The sequence below is a fragment of the Mustela erminea genome, chromosome 8, assembly GCF_009829155.1.
Source record: "Mustela erminea isolate mMusErm1 chromosome 8, mMusErm1.Pri, whole genome shotgun sequence".
In the NCBI taxonomy this organism is placed as follows: Eukaryota; Metazoa; Chordata; class Mammalia; order Carnivora; family Mustelidae; genus Mustela; species Mustela erminea.
Genome location: NC_045621.1, coordinates 104,553,955 through 104,572,734, shown reverse-complemented (window position 1 = coordinate 104,572,734; position 18,780 = coordinate 104,553,955). Strand labels below are relative to the sequence as shown.

The following is an 18,780-nucleotide window of genomic DNA, read 5'->3' as shown; positions in this document are numbered from 1 at the left end:
TTAGAGGTTACTGCTTTAAGGTCTCAACGGAGACAGGCACCAGCAGAATTTATCCCCTGCGCTGATAAGCGGGAGGGAGGGAGTTCTACCACCTGCTCTTGAGGAACCTGGGGGAAGGCCCAGCATTCCCAGAAATTGACAGCATTCCCAGTGAGTACCACTGCAGATGGGGGAAAGAAACAACAGAATTCAGACCACGGAGTTTGCAGGCCTTGGAGACCACTGATTCTAGTTGTATAGCTAGGGGCCCAGAGAGAAGTGATGCCCTTGCAGTCATTTGGTGGCTCAGCTTGGACCCGGGTCTCATGACGTAGCGTGGGACTTCTTACATGGGATCACCACTTTCCTGATGCCTCAGTTGTACCAGTTTCTACTTAGATATATTTTGGCCTCACTTTTTAGTATAAAGAAGTATGAAAGAAGCTAGTTATGTCAAATTATTTGTTCATTGTCAACATAATTTTGAATTTAGGGGAAAGACACTTTTCCAAGTGAGCATTGAGGCCTATCAAGTTCGTGCATTTATTCAACAAAGAAGGTTCTGGACTACAGCCATGAATACTTAGATGAAAATGCCTTTCTTCATAGAGCTTGTGTTCTACTTGCTGGAAAGAACCCATAAGCAAGCTAACTGAGTGAATTTTATGGAATACTGGAAAGTGCCAAGTGTTTCGGAGAAAAATAAAGCAGAGTGAGTGGAGGGGCGTGTGTAGTATGTGCCCACAGTATTCAGTAGGCTGATTGCAGCAGACCTGACCAAGAAGACCTGGTTCAACAAAGATTGAAGTGAGATGCTGGGACAGGCAAGGTGGGTATCCTGGGGAAAGCAGTCTAGGGAGAGAACCTCAGGTCCAAGGAGGGGATGTTTGAGGAGCAGCCAGGAGGCCCTGAAGGGAGAGGGGCAGCTGTGAGCTCAGAGAGGGAATGGCAGGTCAGGCTGTGAGGGCTTATAGGCCATCATGCAGACATGCTCTTAGCCAGTGTGGGGAACCTTTGGAGGCATTGGAACATAGGACTGAGAGGATATGAGTTACCTCTTAAAAGGACCTTCTGGATGGTGCGCTTGGGTGGCTCAGGTAGTTAAGTGTCCGACTCTTGCTTTCAGCTGAGGTCATGATCTCAGGGTTGTGGGATTGAGTCCCACTCAGGCTCCATGGTCAGCACGGAGTCAGCTTGAGATTATTTCCCTTTCTTTCCTCCTCTGCTCTCTCTCTCTCTCTCTCTCTCGCTCTTAAATAAATAAAAGGAATAAAATCTTTAAAAGGACCTTCTGTTTGTGTGGTGAGACTAGCTGGAATAGGAGAAAGTGAGAGAGTCTTAATGGCAGTCATTGTATTTGGGCTTGTTAGTTGGGATGCTTCGTTCAAACCTGAACCAAAGAACAATTGACACTGTTATTACTGTCCCGTCCAGCCACTTTCCATCCACCCCAGTCACCCAGATTTGCTAGCATTATGGTTGATGCTGATGACACAGATGGAGAAGATGCAGAACCTGCCTTACAGAAGCTTCAAGTCTAGACTCTCGGCATTAGGCATATAGATGTTTCAAACACCAGAGGTCCCCTGAGTCTGCCACTGCCAGAAGAACTGTTTGGTGGGGGTCCTAGGATACAGCTTTCTGTCTCAGGCCGGTGGGCATGAATGGGAGGACACTGGAATTCGTGGTGCTTGAAGAGAGCCTCGAAAGAGAAGAGCATCTGGAAGAGGGAAAGCAGAATGGTTCAGGCAGGGGAACATGTAAGGAAGAGCATAGCACATTCAGGAAAACTGTGGGTGGTCAGTGGACCACATAGCAGAACTGTTGAGGTGTGTGTACACCATGGGCTCTTCAGAGAGTTCTCAGGAGAACCAGGGGGACCTGCTCCCGACCTGTGGCCTCGCTTTCTTGCTACAACAGGCAGTATTTCTGGATAGGTGGATAGCCAACACTTGCTTTTGGCAGACGTCCTCAGTTCTTTATGATCTAGTCTCTAGAAAGACCAGAGTTCTTTTAAGCCCTGTAACTCATTTTAAAAAAAAAAGATTTATTTATTTATTTTACAGAGAGAGCCGGGGTTGGGGGAGGGGCAGAGGGAGAGAGAAAAAACTCAAGCCGACTTCATGCTGAGTTCAGAGCCTGATGCAGGGCTTGATCCCATGATCATGAGGTCAGGATCTTTGCTGAAACCAAGAATTGGAGGCTTACCCCACTGTGCCACCCAGGTGTTCCAAACTGATTTTTTAAAGCAGCATTATGGAAGTATAGTTTATGTACCATAAAATTTATCTGTTTTGTGTATTGAATGCAATTATTTTTAGTAAATTTACAAAGTTGTACATTTTCCCATCACTCTCTAAAGATCCCTTGTCCCCATTTGCAGTCAGGCCCATTCCCGCCTCCAGCTGTAGGCAATCAGTTTTCTGGACATTTCGTATAACCAGAACCATACAGTATGTCGTCTTTTGTGTCTGATTTCTTTTACGTAGCCTCCTGTTTTCATTGAGCATCTGTCTTGTAGCACGTATCGATACTTTGTTCCTTTTTCTGTTGTTGAATGGGATTTAGTTGTATGGATGTACCACGTTTTATCTGTTTACCCGTTGCTGGGTTTGGACTGTTACCAGTTCTTAGCTGTTAGTAATAATGGCCACTTTTTGCCAGAAGTGCTGCCAGTGGGCAGATGGTTCTCTGGGATGAGCAAACTCTCAGGAGTTGCTGACTTTGTCATTACAATCTTAGTGTTCTTGGTCTGCCTTTTTGTAAGACTGATTGATTAATGTATATTATTTGAGCCACTTACTAGCTGAGTGACTGCCCAGTTGCCTGCTTCCTTATCTGTAAAGTAGGGATATTTATAGGTGTGGTATTTGGCTCAAGATATTGTTGTGCGGATGAAATAATACAATAAAGAGAATATAGGAGGGTAACAGTTGATTTGCCTTGTGCCTTCCCAGCCTTTTTCCCCCCAGCCCCTTGTTACCTCTGGGGAAGTGGATGGGAATGAGAAAGGCTGTATGAGGAACCACCCTGCTTTGAGTAGGGAGTGTTATGCCCCAATAATGGGTCCATGATTAAAGGAGTGAGACTGATACAAAGCGAAGGTCAAGGAAAGCTTTATTTTGCGCCAAGCATCAAGAATCTAACCAAACGTTCAGGGCCGCACCTCTTACAAGAGAGGGCGACCCTTCTCTTTCACAGACTAGCTTTTAAGATGCAAAGGCCACACACAGGTGGCCAATGAGATTTTAACACACACAGGAAACTCCACAGTGATGCTAGGTGACCAATTGAGTTACAATTTACCCTAGTAGACGTTTGAACCAGCCTATTACACCTTGATTGGGATTGGCGCCCAAAGGGCGGGGCCCATACTCCTTGGTAACCAGGGAGACAGTATGTATCTCTCCCCCCACCCCCCCATCGGATGCCTTCACCTGGCCTGACCCACCTTTGTGTCTGGGCTTTGTTACCTGAAGCTGGTTTCCCCGGACTTGTCTCCAAGTAAATCCCCTGGGGGAAGGGGAGCAGGGACAGTTTCTAAATAGGTCCTTAGGAGGAGTAGTGGTTTGGGAGAGACGCATATAAAGGAACTGGAGAGAGGGACAGGTCTTGGCCTGGATGGGTTCAGGAGACTGGAAGACCTCCTAGACGGGGCTAGCGGCAAGTTCTGTTGGAAGTATCAGGACCTGGGGCTTGGGGGAGGAGCATGGGGAGACTTGTAGGAGAGTCTGGAGGAGAGGACAGAATTCTGAGCCTTGCTGGCTGGCTGGGGTTTTGCAGCCCAGGCAGGCAAGTGGGATCTTTGCTTAAAATGCCTTAGACAACTGTGAATGCTTTGGTGCCTGATCTCATATTTATAAGGTGTATCTGGAAGAGAGAAGATGCAGATTTCGGGGTCCTTGGCTGGATTGGACCCACAGCATGTTTTCTTTGGGTTCCCCAGTCCCTTAAAATTCATTTAGTAAATTATCAGTGTTTAAAATCTGGAGATCTAGCCACAGTGACCTTCCTTCTTACATGGTGTCAAGTGAACAGAGCGTGAAGAGGTGGTCCCTTGCCCTTCCCACACGCTCACCTGAGTTTTTACCTGCTGGGATTTGCAACCATCGGAGTAGAGCTGTGCTGTCCAACAGGATGGCCATACGCCTCCTGGGGCTATTCAAAGTTAAGTAATTTTGTGTCTCTAGTAAAATTTAGAGTTCTGTTTCTCATTCACACTCGTATTTTAGTTGCTCAGTAGCCACACGTGGCAAGCAGCTGCTGTGTTGGACAGTGCAGGCAGAACGTTTCTATCCCTGCTGAAAGTTGTACTCGATCTGATCTGCAGTGGTTACTCACTGCCTTCCTGTGTATTCATACCTCGCCCCCTCTCCTCGCTTGGCCTGTTGCTGCATGTGTGTAGAACAAAGTGACATGGTGCTCTGGAGTTCCTTTACCACAGGGAAAGTCCTTATATACGGGCAACGTTAGGTAACAAGCCAGTAACTTGGATAGTCCCATTAATCTGCTGTTAATTACTGATATTTTAACAGACTTAACGGCTCATAAATTGCCTCTGGAGGTCATTCCAGAGGAATGCTCACTGGCCTTATCACTGGGTTGAGTGTCGCAGGGACTCCATCGGTGACTACTTTGAAAGACGACTGGTTTGGGTGAATAATTCTCCCATCTGACGTGTGAATACACAAAATCACTGACTTTATCACACCTTCTTCTTCTTCTTCTTCTTCTTTGTATTTGTGTTGTGCTCTTATTCTTGGAATTAAAAGTGAGTGCAGCATTGAGTGCTAATTAATTTCCTCATTTAAGAAGGTTGCAATGTAGAGTCTTTTAAAATAACCAACAAATTTGTAGAAGTCAGCAGCCTATAGCCCCACAGGGCACCTAGTGCATTATGCTAAAAATAGAGCTAGCTCATCAAGGGGACTGTGTGTTCTCTTTGACCTAGCAGTTGTCCTTTTCAGAATTTGTCCTAAGGAGATAACTGTACATGTGTGGAGTGAGTACCCATCACAGTCTTGTTTCCACTAGCAAAAAATTCTAACCAAACCTGAATTCCAGCATGGGTTGGGGAGACTGGATAGTATCTATGATACTGAGATACAGTAGGGTATCAGACAGCCACTGAAAATGGGGGTATAGATCCTTATCTGTTAATTGGGGAAGACTCCATGGTATACTCTCTGTACCTGTCTGTACCTCTCTGTACCTGTCTACCTCTCTCTCACTTGTTCATGGAAAATTCACATGCAAGTGTGCATATGCTGAGATATCTTGTAGGACAGTCATCAGATGTTAACAGTTATTGCTGAGTGATGGGATTTGGGGCAACCTTACTTTCTTCTTCGGACTATGTTCCTCTCCCATAAGACCAGACTTGCTTTTTTTTTTTTTTTTTTTAAAGTTTTTAAGTTTTTTGAAGTGGTGCGCTCATCAAAAAGGGAACGGGCACTTACTGAGTGCCTACTGTATTCCAGGTGCTGTATTAAAACTCTTAACCCTCATGTGTATTCTGTAAGGTATTTTTGTTGTGATTGTACTGAGGAAGCATGTGAAGGCTGGTGGTGGAGCCGCCCAGCCCAGCTGGCCAGTAGGGGTGGTAGATAGAGCTGGTATTCAATTCCAGATCTGTGTGACAGAGCTCTGCACTTTCTCCTATTCTGGGCACTATCAGGGCATCAGAGAAGTTTAGAGCTGAGGCCGACCTGAGAGGTTATCTGGTATTAGTGGCAGAGAAGTAATGTGTCTTGTTCGAGGTCATATGTAAGCTAGCTAGAGAGAGATGAGAAAGACGATAGACACGGGGTGCGGGATACTGTGATTTTGCTGTACTGAAAATGGCCTTGATAAAGTCAGGAGGCTTGGGTTTATTTTCAGTTTGGTCAGTATCCCAGCTTCATGGCTTCGGGTAATCTTTTGACCTCTCTGATCTTTATTTTCCTCTTTTGCAAATTCAGGATAGTATGGTCTGCATCTCAGGTTCGTGTGAGATGGTTCAGGTTCACCCAAAAGTGCCTTAAAAACAATAAGGTACAATATGAGTGCAAAATATTAAATTACCCAAACCAGTCCATTCTTCTGAAGCTTAAGAAATGCAGTTGTCTGCCTACCTAGATTGTCTCTTATGGATGCTTTTTGGGGAAAGGATTTAATATTTCTTTCTTTGTTTCAATGAGCAGATGTCATGCTCTAGAAGGAGGACTGTGGTAACCAGAACTCTCTTCTGGGGCTTTTGTTGGTGGTTTGGAAAAGTAAGGGAAGCAGAGACAAAGTCTAGCCACTTGCATGGACTTACAGGTCAAGGGGTTCAGAAATACTCCCACTTTCCTAGTTTTTAAACTTAAAAAAAAAATCGTTAACTGTATTCAAAAAGTGCATGAAACACAAAGACACAACTTTCTGAGTTTTGTTAAAGCTAGCAGCTGTTTAATTGGTACTCTGGAAAAGAAGTAGAACATCGCTACCATTCCCCTAAGTAACCACTCCTGGCTTTTATCACTTTCTTGCTTTTCTTTATCATTTTATTACCTAAATATTCACCTTAAAATGACAATTTATGTTTGCTTGTTTTCGAACTTCATACAAGTGTGCAGTTACTTTGTATCTGACCTTTTCATTCATCATGAATTTTATGTGTATTGTTGAGCATTGTTGTGATTCATTTATTATTACTATTTATTGTATTCTTTGGTAGGAAAACCAAAGGTCGTACATTCAACAGTAGATGGACACATGGGGTTCTAGTTTTAGGCTATTATAAATAGCTGTGCTCTGAGGAACTTTGTACATTTCACCTGTTGTATATGTGCATGTCTGTCTATTGGGCCTATTCCTAGTGGTGGACTTGCTGCAAATTTGGTAGATAATACCAACATGTTTTCTTTTTTTCCTCTTTTTTAAAATTTTTTATTTTTTATAAACATATATTTTTATCCCCAGGAGTACTAGTCTGTGACTTGCCAGGTTTACACACTTCACAGCACTCACCATAGCACATACCCTCCCCAATGTCCATAACCCCACCCCCCTTCTCCCAAACCCCCTTCCCCCAGCAACCCTCAGTTTGTTTTGTGAGATTAAGAGTCACTTATGGTTTGTCTCCCTCCCAATCCCTTCTTGTTTCATTTATTCTTCTCCTACCCCCTTAACCCCCCACATTGCATCTCCACTTCCTCATATCAGGGAGATCATATGATAGTTGTCTTTCTCCGACTGACTTATTTCGCTAAGCATGATACCCTCTAGTTCTATCCACGTCGTTGCAAATGGCAAGATTTCACTTCTTTTGATGGCTGCATAGTATTCCACTGTGTATATATACACCACATCTCCTTTATCCATTCATCTGTTGATGGACATCTGGGTTCTTTCCATAGTTTGGTTATTGTGGATATTGCTGCTATAAACATTCAGGTGCACGTGCCCCTTTGGATCACTACATTTGTATCTTTAGGGTAAATACCCAGTAGTGCAATTGCTGGGTAGTAGGGTAGTTCTATTTTCAACATTTTGAGGAACCTCCATGCTGTTTTCCAGAGTGGTTGCACCAGCTTGCATTCCCACCAGCAGTGTAGGAGGGTTCCCCTTTCTCCACATCCTCGCCAGCATGTGTCATTTCCTGACTTGTTAATTTTAGCCATTCTGACTGGTGTGAGGTGATATCTCATTGTGATTTTGATTTGTATTTCCCTGATGCCGAGTGATGTGGAGCATTTTTTCATGTGTCTGTTGGCCATCTGGATGTCTTCTTTGCAGAAATGTCTGTTCATGTCTTCTGCCCATTTCTTGATTGGATTATTTGTTCTTTGGGTGTTGAGTTTGCTAAGTTCTTTATGGATTTTGGACACTAGCCCTTTATGTGGTATGTCGTTTGCAAATATCTTCTCCCATTCTGTCATTTGTCTTTTGGTTTGGTTAACTGTTTCCTTTGCTGTGCAAAAACTTTTGATCTTGATGAAATCCCAATAGTTCATTTTTGCCCTTGCTTCCCTTGCCTTTGGTGATGTTCCTAGGAAGATGTTGCTGTGGCTGAGGTCAAAGAGGTTGCTGCCTGTGTTCTCCTCAAGGATTTTGATGGATTCCTTTCGCACATTGAGGTCCTTCATCCATTTTGAGTCTATTTTTGTGTGTGGTGTAAGGAAATGGTCCAATTTCATTTTTCTGCATGTGGCTGTCCAATTTTCCCAACACCATTTATTGAAGAGGCTGTCTTCTTTCCATTGGACATTCTTTCCTGCTTTGTCAAAGATTATTTGACCATAGAGCTGAGGGTCTATTTCTGGGCTCTTTATTCTGTTCCATTGATCTGTGTGTCTGTTTTTGTGCCAGTACCATGCTGTCTTGATGATGACAGCTTTGTAATAGAGCTTGAAGTCTGGAATTGTGATGCCACCAACTTTGGCTTTCTTTTTCAATATTCCTTTGGCTATTTGAGGTCTTTTCTGGTTCCATATAAATTTGAGGAAGACACAAAGAAATGGAAAAATGTTCCATGCTCCTAGATTGGAAGAACAAATATTGTGAAAATGTCTCTGCTACCTAAAGCAATTTACACATTTAATGTAATTCCTATCAAAATACCATCCATTTTTTTTTCCCAAAGAAATGGAACAAATAAACCAACATGTTTTCTAAAGTGTTGGTTTACATTTACATTTCTACCAGCATGTATGAGAGTTTCCATTTCCTCATCAACACTTGGTCTTATCAGTCTTTAATTTTAGCCATTCTGAGGAGTATGTTATAGTGTCTCTTTGTATTCTTAATTTGCATTTCTCTGTTGAGTAATGGAGGCTGATCCACTTTTTGTATAATTCTGACCATTGCTGTCTTTTATGAAGTGTCTATTCAAATATTTTGTCCATTTTTGTTTTGGGTTGCCTATTGATTGGTGTGTAGACAATCTACATATGTTTATATTCTAGAATCAGGCCTGTTGTTGCTTGTTTCATAAATATCTTCTTTCTATATATAACTTGCCTCTCACTTTTTTACAATGTTTGTTTTGCTAAGGTTCTTAATTTTAGTTTTATCTATTTCATTCGTCTTTTCCTTTAGCGTTTGTATTTATTATGCCCTATTTTCTTAGGTAATTTTCTAAAAGCTTTTTTGTTTCACTTTCCTACACTTATCTCTATTACCAGGAATTCATTTATGTGTATGGTGTAAGATAGGAGTCAAGTTTTTTTAAAACTTTTTTATTCCATATATTCAGTTGCCCAGGGACATTTATTTAAAAGAGCAGCTCTGTTCTTTCTGCTCTGTAGTGCCCACTTTGTCATAAATTAAGTGCCCATATATGCCAGAATCTCTTTTCTTCATTCTGTTCTGTTGATATATCTGTCTTTCCTTGACCGGATAGCACATTGCCTGAATTACTGCCATTTTATAATCTTGAAATCCAGTGGGTGCAAGTTTTATCACTTCATCTTGCCATTGCCATTTCCACATAGATTTTCGAATCAACTTGTGAAGTTCTTTTCTTTTCTTTTTTTAAGATTTTATTTATTTATTTATTTGAGAGAGGGAGAGAGAGAGAGTATAAGCACGTGGAGGGGCACAGGGAGAAGGAGAAGCAGACTCCCTGCTGAGCAGGGAGCTCAACGTGGGGCTCCATCCCGGGATAACGGGATCATGACCTGAGCTGAAGGCAGATGCTTAACCGATTGTGCCATGCAGACGCCCAACTTGTGGTGTTCTTTAAAAAAAAAACATAGTTGGGATTTTGAGTGAAATTTTACTGTAGATCAGTTGGGGAGAAATGAAAATTTCACAGTACTGAGTATTCCAACCTGTAGTTTATCTTTCCATTTATTTTAGTCCTCTTTATTTGTTTCTATTGTTACATTGGCTTTTTGAGTAGATACTTATTTGCTTAGATTTTTTCCTGGGTGTTTATTTTTATTGAATTAAATATGGAAACAAAAAAAACTTCCCTTTTGGCTTATTGATACAGATATGTAATTGATTCTCTTGTGTATTGACTTTGGGTTATTTGGTCTTGCTTAATTAGCTCAGTTTTAAATTTTAAATACACCTGTAGATCTTCTAGATTTTCTACTTATATTTTCCATTAATAATGGTAGTTTGCTTCTTTTTGAGTTTTATACTTCTACCCCCCCCCCCCCCCCCCCCCCCGTATTTCATCATTAAGTATGATGCTTGACTTGACACTTGGTTCAAAATTTGGCTCTTTCCACTGGCTATTTTGAATTATGTTGCTAGGAACATAGATATATAAATATCTGTTGGAATCCTGCTTTCACTCCTTTTGGGTATGTACCCAGAAACGGAATTGCTGGATCATATGGTAATTTTGTGTTTCATTCTTGGAGGACGCACCATATTATTTTCCATTTATATTCCATTTATATTTCCATTTTATATTCCTACCAGTGGTATACCAAGAATTCTAATTCCCCATGTCCTCTCCAACACTTGTTATTTTTTTCTTCCTTCCCTCCCTCCCACCCTCCTTTCTTTTTTTGTTAAAATAGTGATCCAAATTTGTGTCAGCTATTGCTTTTTACCTGATGTTGCTTACTCTCCTTTTTGAATTCCATTTAAACTTGTTAGTTCTTTTCTGTCTGTTTTTTGTCTCTTACCTGCTCTTTTGAATTTTTCATTTTTTGCCTCTTTTATTTCATTTTGTTTTTGTTTCTCCTGCAGACTTAGTGTCCAGTGTGTTTTTAGGCCCATCCATGGAGTACTGATTTTTGGTATTGTATTGTATTATTTGGTGCTTTTAAAAAATCGATGTCACTTTTTTTTTTTTTTTTAAGATTTCATTTATTTATTTGACAGACAGAGATCACAGGTAGGCAGAAAGGCAGGCAGAGAGAGAGTAGGGGAAGCAGGCTCCCCGTGGAGCAGAGAGCCCGATATCGATACCAGACTTGATCCCAGAACCTGGGGATCATGACCTGAGCCAAAGGCAGAGACTTTAACCCACTGAGCCACCCAGGCGCCCCTTTTTTTTAAAGTTGTAATTTCTTTCTCCCAATTTTAATCACATATTTTATGTTCTTACACATTGTAAGAATTATTATTATTAAGTAAGCTCTGTGTCCAAAGTAGGGCTTAAACTACTTTGGACAGGTAGGTTGAAGCCCTACAACCCCCAAAGTAGGGCTTGAACTCAGGAGACATGCTCTACTGACTAAAGCAGCCAGGAATCCCAGAATTACCATTTTCATATCCATTTCTAATTATTTTCATGTACTTAATTCATGTGTGTCTGTGTTTCTCCTACTTTTAGCTATAGTTTTTTGGTGTGCCAGGTTATCTCTGGTTGTGTTTTGGACATTGCATTTGGAAAGTGTTCAGAGAGGTAAATTGAGGACCAGAGAGCATGATATTCTCTCTATCTGGAAGTGATGCGGGTTTCCATCTGCCAAGGTTTTTAAGGCACCACCTAAGCTAAGATCATTTCCATCTGATGCTAGGGGTTGATATTTATTTGGCCATCAGGATTCTTGGAAGCTGGTCTGTGGTCCATCTGAAGACTATTTTACTTTAAATTCACTCTCCTAAGGTATAGCCATTTGGATTTCTAACCGAGGTTGTAGGAGTCTGTCCAGGCTATCAGCCTTTGAGGGCTTTGAAATCTAACCTCTGTTCTCCTAGACCCATGTGGTCACTGAAAGCAATTCTCACTGGCTTGGTTGTCCCTTCCCAGTGTTTAAATGGCCCAAGGGCAAAAGTTAACTATTGGCTGCATGCTTATCCCTCTGGTTTTTAGTTTACTTGTGTTTCAGGACCTGCTCACTTTCCTTCGCCTTCCTTGTTCTCCGATGTTTCCAAGCAGATGTTCTTTTTAATTTAGCATTTTTAGTTGTTTTCAGCATGAGGGTTAGTTTGAGGTACTTGGTGATTACTCACTTAGTTTGAAAGCATGTTTTTAAAATTGTAGGATAAAGGCATTGTGTTGTACCTTGAGAACTCATCTGTTTCAAATGAATTCATTACTAATCAGTAAACTAGCTTGTTTTTGTTTTGTATACAAGGGGTTTACTGACTGTTTACCACGAATCCACTGTTGTGCTATATTTATTAGGGGAATTTTGAGGAAACACAAAGCACAGTATTCCTACGTTCAAGGAGTTTTGCTGTGGAATCAAGCATAAACTCAGAAAATGAAATGGAATATTGAAGGAGGTGCTTGAAGGTAATGCAGAGTTAATGGCTTGGTGGAAACTAAAGGCAGTAACTGTTGGGTGTGAGCCCCACTCCCCCAGTGCCTCTGCCCTCTCTCCCAGGCTGGCTTCCTCATGCTGGTCGCTGTGCCCTGTCGAAATCTCCAGCTCCCTGTCACTCCCTGTTTACCAATCCAGCCCTTCAATGGCTGCCCTGTCATCCTGCAGACATGTCTGAGGCCTTTCGGCAGCCACGTCCCCTGCGGCTTCCCAGCCTTGCCTTCGGCTCCACCTGTCCCCCCATCGTGGCAGCAGTCTCACACCTTGCCTGCGCACTTCTCTCTGCCTTGAGGTCGTGTCTTCCTTTGGTGCAAGGCTGGTTTTTCAAAACTTAGCCTCACGTAGTGTGACTCTTTCTGGGAAGCCTTCGAATCGTAGGCCTCGCGGGAGCACTGATTGTACCCGTTGTCCATGGTACTGGCAGTGACAGTGAGCTGGTGGTAACAGCCAGCAGAGGTGGAGGCTAGCTAGCCCTTACCACGCACCAAGCATTATATCCTGCACTTCCCATACACACAGCAACCTGTGAGTCTGCTGCTGCTGCTGTCCGTGTTTTATAGGTAGGAAATTGAGGCACACAGAGTCTTCACAGCCAATAATTGGGGTCTTCTGGGCAATGAGTTATTCATGTAGCCCCGTATTCAGTAGGGAAATGGAAACATAGGAGCAGGGCCTAAGCTGTGAAGATAAACATTTGTGGGTGATGATTCCGTTCCTTGTCCACTGGGGCTGTGACTCAGGGTGAACTAGACAGCTATAAATGAGCCCCTCTGCTTCCTTCCAGAGTAGTTTATTCTGCGGTGAAGGTGCACGGTGCTGTGTTATGTCCTCTCCTGTCCTATTTCACTGGGCTTTGGCAGCATCTGCCAACCTAGGCTTCTTGCGGGGGAGTCTCTGGACTCCCCAGTCTGTCTGAGCAAGATGTTTTGGAATTTACTTTTTAGGATTGAGCTAGGCCTGAACTGATCAAAACTACCAAGTAAACTTCCATTCTGGAAAAGATGAAAGACAGTGTTCTCTCAAATTCCCACATATAGCTTCACCAGCAAGGGCTATGATATCTGACAGAATTTTGAATTCATTCAAAATGAATGTGTAATTGCCCTCCTTCAAGCACCTCCTTCAATATTCCATTTCATTTTCTGAGTTTATGCTTGATTCCACAGCAAAACTCCTTGAACGTAGGAATACTGTGCTTTGTGTTTCCTCAAAATTCCCCTAATAAATATAGCACAACAGTGGATTCGTGGTAAACAGTCAGTAAACCCCTTGTATACAAAACAAAAACAAGCTAGTTTACTGATTAGTAATGAATTCATTTGAAACAGATGAGTTCTCAAGGTACAACACAATGCCTTTATCCTACAATTTTACACCTCTTACACCTTAGTCTTGAATGAGTTCTGAAGGGATGTGGTGAGCACTTGAAGGCAGCATTCTCACTATTACTGTAACGAACTCCAACCTCCAACCAGCAATGTAGCCACACTCATGCTTAGGATTTCATCAGGAAACAGCCAGTTCCAATTAAGTGATGGGCTTCTCTTTTTAAAATACAAGATTTAATGTTTAGGACAGTTTTGGATCTACAGAAAAATGAGGGTGGTGTAGAGAGTGTCCATGTACACCACACCCAGTCTCTATAGTAACATCTAACATTAGTATGTTATAGTTACAATTATAAACCAATACTGATGCATCATTATTAACTCAAGTCCTAACAAAGTTCATTCAGTTCCTCACTTTTTTCCTACTGGCTTTTATCTGTTCCAAGATCCCACCCGGAACACCACATCACATTTAGTCATCATGTGTCTCCAGACACCTCTAAGTTATGCATAGTTTCTTGGACTTCCATGTTTTAGATGACCTTGGCAGTGCTGGTCGGGTTATTTTGTAGGATGTCCATCTATGGGAGTTTGATGTTTTACTCATTATTAAATTGGGCTTAAGGGTTTGGAGGAGAACATCACAGATGTCATTTTAATCACACAACAGCAAGTGCTGTTCAACATGAATTGCGACTGTTGATATTGACCCCGATTGTCTGGTTGAGGTGGTGTTTTTCAGGTTTCTCCACTGTTAAAATATTCCCCTTTACTTCTGTACTGTACTCTTCGGAGGAAATCAGTGTATGATACCTAAATCCTCTTTAGCTGATAAGTAAAGCCACTATTTTTAAATGTTTTATACCACTACATATTAAAAAAAAAAAAAAACTACCAACTAATGTTCTCTTTATAAAGAATTGTAAGAATTACTTCCTTTGATATCTTCAAGGAGCCAGTCCTTGCAAGGACAGTTTAGGTTGTGATCTGGCAGTTTCGAGGTAGTGGATTCCAAGCTGAATAGAAAAAAAGCCTGCAGTCTTTGCATTTACAAGCTGCAGTGGCAGACAGATGAAAGGAAATAATGACAGCGCTTGATGTTAGGGTTATCATTGCTTCAGTCTAGTTCATTTATTGGTTCTGTAAGTTACTGGGCTACTTCATTTAGTTTTGAACCATGTTCTAAGGATAGTAGCACAAAGCAAAACGGCTTCCTACTGAGAAAGGGTTTGTAGGGAGGGTTGTCATTTTTAAGGTGGCGTCATACTTTTTTAAACATAATCTCAGTACGTCTGCTAATCGCGTAGTGAAGTGCAAAAGCTGTTTTATGAAGCAAGCTTCCTTTTCTCCACTTATTTTTTGGGAGTTCTTAGAATTCGTTAAGTAGATGAGTCAACTTTCCTGGATAAATAGGGATGAAGGAGAAATATAACTTGTATTGAAATTAACTCTTAATAGAAGTAGTTAAGTAGATGAGTCTCCTTTCCTGGATAAACAGGGATAAAGGAGAAATATAACTGTTGTATTGAAATTAACTCTTAATATCGTTAAGTAGATGAGTCAACTTTCCTGGATAAATAGGGATGAAGGAGAAATATAACTTGTATTGAAATTAACTCTTAATAGAAGTAGTTAAGTAGATGAGTCTCCTTTCCTGGATAAACAGGGATAAAGGAGAAATATAACTGTTGTATTGAAATTAACTCTTAATAGAAGTAATTACCGCGTGGAAGTTTTGAGAAGAGATACGTTGATTAGTGAATAGTGATATTGAGTAGAGCGCTCTCTAGCGTTACAGCACAACAATACACCCGCTCTATATAAACAATAAGCTCTCCTTAGTACTTTAGGGTTTTCGTTTTTCCAAAAATTGCACCAAGGTAAAGCAAAGCTCTAGTTGATGCGGGTGTGTTGTTTAGGCGTTAGCAGTACTGCCCTCACTAGACGTTCATTGGACAGTAACGCAACCCCAAGAAAAGGATGGTTGGTGAGGCTTGGGCGTGCGCTGCAAGGAGGAAGCGCCAATACCGGGTAGCGTTGGGGTGACTAATCCGAAACGCCCGGCCTAGCCGCCTGGTAGCTAGTGTACCTGTGTTAAGTACAGCTGCCGAAGCAAATCAGCAGCTTCTTGTTTTCTGAGGCTCTGAAGGTCGCGAACAGGCTGCTTGGTTTTACCCAGAAGGCTACGCACCAGCTGCGAGTAATTTGCATACGCAGTACTCGCCGGGGCGGGGCCGGTAGGGGGCGGGACCGCGGCTCAGGCTTCCACGCTGGTCCGCTGGCGTCTTGGGTGTATCCCCGCTCTGGCTGCTTTTTATTTCCTTTCATACCACCTTACGTTTTGTGTTCAAGCTGTGAACAGCGCTTTGTGTATCAGAGCGGTCCTCTTGACAACCCGTTTATTCTGCTAGTCGGCGTGCGCTCTCCGGGCTATCGGACTGCACCAGGAATGGGGGAGCGTCCTGGGAGCTGGTGGGCCAGATCGTGGGCTCCGAGGCCAGCGGCTAATGGGTTCCCGGTGTTTCCCCTTGCAGGTGGTTCTTCTCGGCATGGACATCCTGTCCGCACTGGTCACCCGGCTGCAGGACCGGTTCAAGGCACAGATTGGCACAGGTGAGCTGTGGGTAGGTGTGGAGCGGGGCCCCACATTCTACACCGTCCAGCCCCCAGCCTTCGCTCTGTGTCCCCAGATCCTCCACGTAGCCGTACCCAGCCCCCACCCCCCACCGCACCCACCCTTCCGCTTTAGTCCTCCCACCCTCCCAGCCAGCCCTTGAGGCCTCCTTCAGTCTCTTGCTTGCTGGGGTGCACCACTGCTCGGAGGACTGACCCTCCTGGGGTCACCCCACATCCAGCCACCTCACCACATCTGCTGGCATCTTCATGCTTTTTGTTTTTACCATACCTTTCTGCTGGATTCTTCCAGCTTTTGTGTTCTTATGCAGGGCATTACTGCTAATTCTTTTATTTTTACACAGATTCTTTGTACAGATCAACTATCACATTTTAGTGCAGACAGAATTGTATTTGCCCCGGTTGAGAAGCATTGCTTTCCCATCTTGAGAAGGTCTGCAAATCGGATGTGGCTGTGTTTTTTCCATATCATATCCTAGGTGTTAACTGTTTCCATTTAGATCATAAATGTTGTTACAAATGCACCTTAAATGATCGCTCTTTATTTATGTCAGCAAAATGAAATAAAAAATAAGCACGTTTCATCATTTAAGAGATGATTTAGTCATTTCTAAATTCTTGACCTCTGGAATTTCATAATGACAATATAAGCACCAAGCAGCTCTGTTCGTACAAGGATTTCCTTACAGAACTTCTCAGTTTTGGTTGCTATGTGTGTATTTGTTATTTTCTGTTAACTTCCTGGTCAATATGCCTTTTCAGATAAGGTTAAGAACTCTTTTCCTATTCTGGCATTAAGTGTCATTAACATTAAATGTCATTAACTGGCATTAAACCTCCCTTACTTTGAGATATTTGATATTTTAATAACATTTCGTTTTCCTCATAAGTTAACTGAGTTGTTCAGGGATATCTCTTGTAAAAGAAAGGTTTATAGACTCTTAGAAGCAGCTAAGTAAACTGACTTCTGGTAGGTAAATGCCCTTGGAGCACTAGCTGATAGCCACAGCTGGAGTGTAATATGCATGCGTGTATATATACTCAGTGAAAGGACAGACGCACAGTGTAGACGAGAGGCTGAGTTGTAAGTGCCTGCTCCTTCTATCCCCAGTGAATGTGCTGGAGCCCTCTCTTACCTAAACTTCCTTATGTGTTGACTCCATCCTGCCAGGGTCTTCCACTGACATCCTTCTTAATATTTCACCAGCTTTAAACGTGCGAGGAGCTAGCTGGAGGAAGGTCGGTTAAGGAAGAAAAGTGCTGTGTCCATGCAAAGGGTTTTGCACATTCTTCTTCTTCTTCTTCTTTTTTTTTAATCTTTTTTTCTTTTAGAGATTTTATTTATTTATTTGACACACACACACACACACACACACATCACAAGTAGGCAGAGAGGCGGGGGTGGGTAGCAGGCTCCCCACTGAGCAGAGAGCCTAATGCGGGGCTCGATCCCAGGACCCTGAGATCATGACCTGAGCCAAAGCCAGAGGCTTAATCCACTGAGCCACCCAGGCGCCTGGTTTTGCACATTCTTATAGTAGCTTGAAAAGGTTTTAGTGGGAAGAGTAGAATTGTGAGGATTGGTGGTTCTAGGATAGTGTACCACATTTAGGCCAGCGTTTTGTCTTCCCAGTAATTGAAATACCCACTTGGTAACTGCAGACTCTCCAAAATTGGCCTTGGTTTGATTAATTTGCGTTTCGATTTTTCAGTGCTGCCAAGTTTAATAGACAGACTGGGAGACGCTAAAGACTCCGTGCGAGAGCAAGACCAGACTCTGCTGCTGAAGATCATGGATCAAGCTGCTAATCCCCAGGTAGCCGGGGGATGTGCTCTGCTCGGTGGGGGGTCTTCTTGAGATTCTCTTTCTCCCTCTCTGTTTGCAAACCCCTCTCCTAGCACATGCATGCTCTTTCTCTGGCAGGGAGAGATTTAATTAAATCTTAAAAATAGATTTAATTTCTTTTATTTTTTATTTACTTTTTAAATTTACTTACCTCTTTATTTATATAATTTTTATTTTAGAGAGAGAGAGAATGTGCGTGTGGGAGGGGCAGAGGGACACACAGAGAGAGAGAATCTTAAGCAGCTCTATGCCCAGCATGGAGCCCATCTTGGGGCTTGATCTCATGACCTAGATCAAAATCAAGAGTAGGATGCTTTCACTGACTGAGCCACTCAGATGTCCCAAGGTTTAATTTCTTTTAAGCTGATGTGTTTCACATGAAAATTTTCATAACATTTTATCTGTCACTGTCCAGCCCCCCCCCCCACCCCCATAGAGGATGTTTTAAAAAGTAATAAATAGCAAAGGGTATACGTTGACTAAAATAGTGGGCTTATCATGGGTATCGAGTGCTTGGTTGAATCCATTAGACTCTTGAGCTCATTTGTGTAACTGTCTCAGTTTTTCTGAGAAGAGGTGGTTGTGGTATCTGGGGAGTCAGGAGGCTGGCTAGAGTCCTCACTCCTATCTGCTAGTGAGCTGGGGCTGCTGGCGGATAGATGGACAGAGGGACACAGCCCTGCCTTCCAGGCTCTCGCTCTTTCACGTATAGGTGGGTAGGATGGCAGAGGGATTAGGAAAAGCCATCCAGGGAAGGTAAAACCCAGAACGTCTTCAAAGATGAGCACATGTGTGA

At 42.6% G+C, this 18,780-nt stretch overlaps 1 protein-coding gene and 1 non-coding gene across 16 annotated transcripts in view; one reads left to right on the top strand and one right to left on the bottom strand.

Moving 5' to 3' along the window:
- Window positions 1–18,780, top strand: part of CLASP1 (cytoplasmic linker associated protein 1) — a 268,343-nt gene that overhangs the window by 78,022 nt on the left and 171,541 nt on the right. For all 15 annotated transcript variants that reach the window (XM_032353912.1, XM_032353910.1, XM_032353909.1 and 12 more), the window contains exons 3-4: window positions 16,039–16,117; window positions 17,851–17,954. In XM_032353912.1, the coding sequence (XP_032209803.1) occupies window positions 16,039–16,117; window positions 17,851–17,954 (183 nt within the window). The remainder of the gene's footprint in view (window positions 1–16,038; window positions 16,118–17,850; window positions 17,955–18,780) is intronic.
- LOC116598017 lies at window positions 15,364–15,489 on the bottom strand. Its single transcript, XR_004288927.1, has one exon. It is a non-coding gene; the product is annotated as a U4atac minor spliceosomal RNA (small nuclear RNA).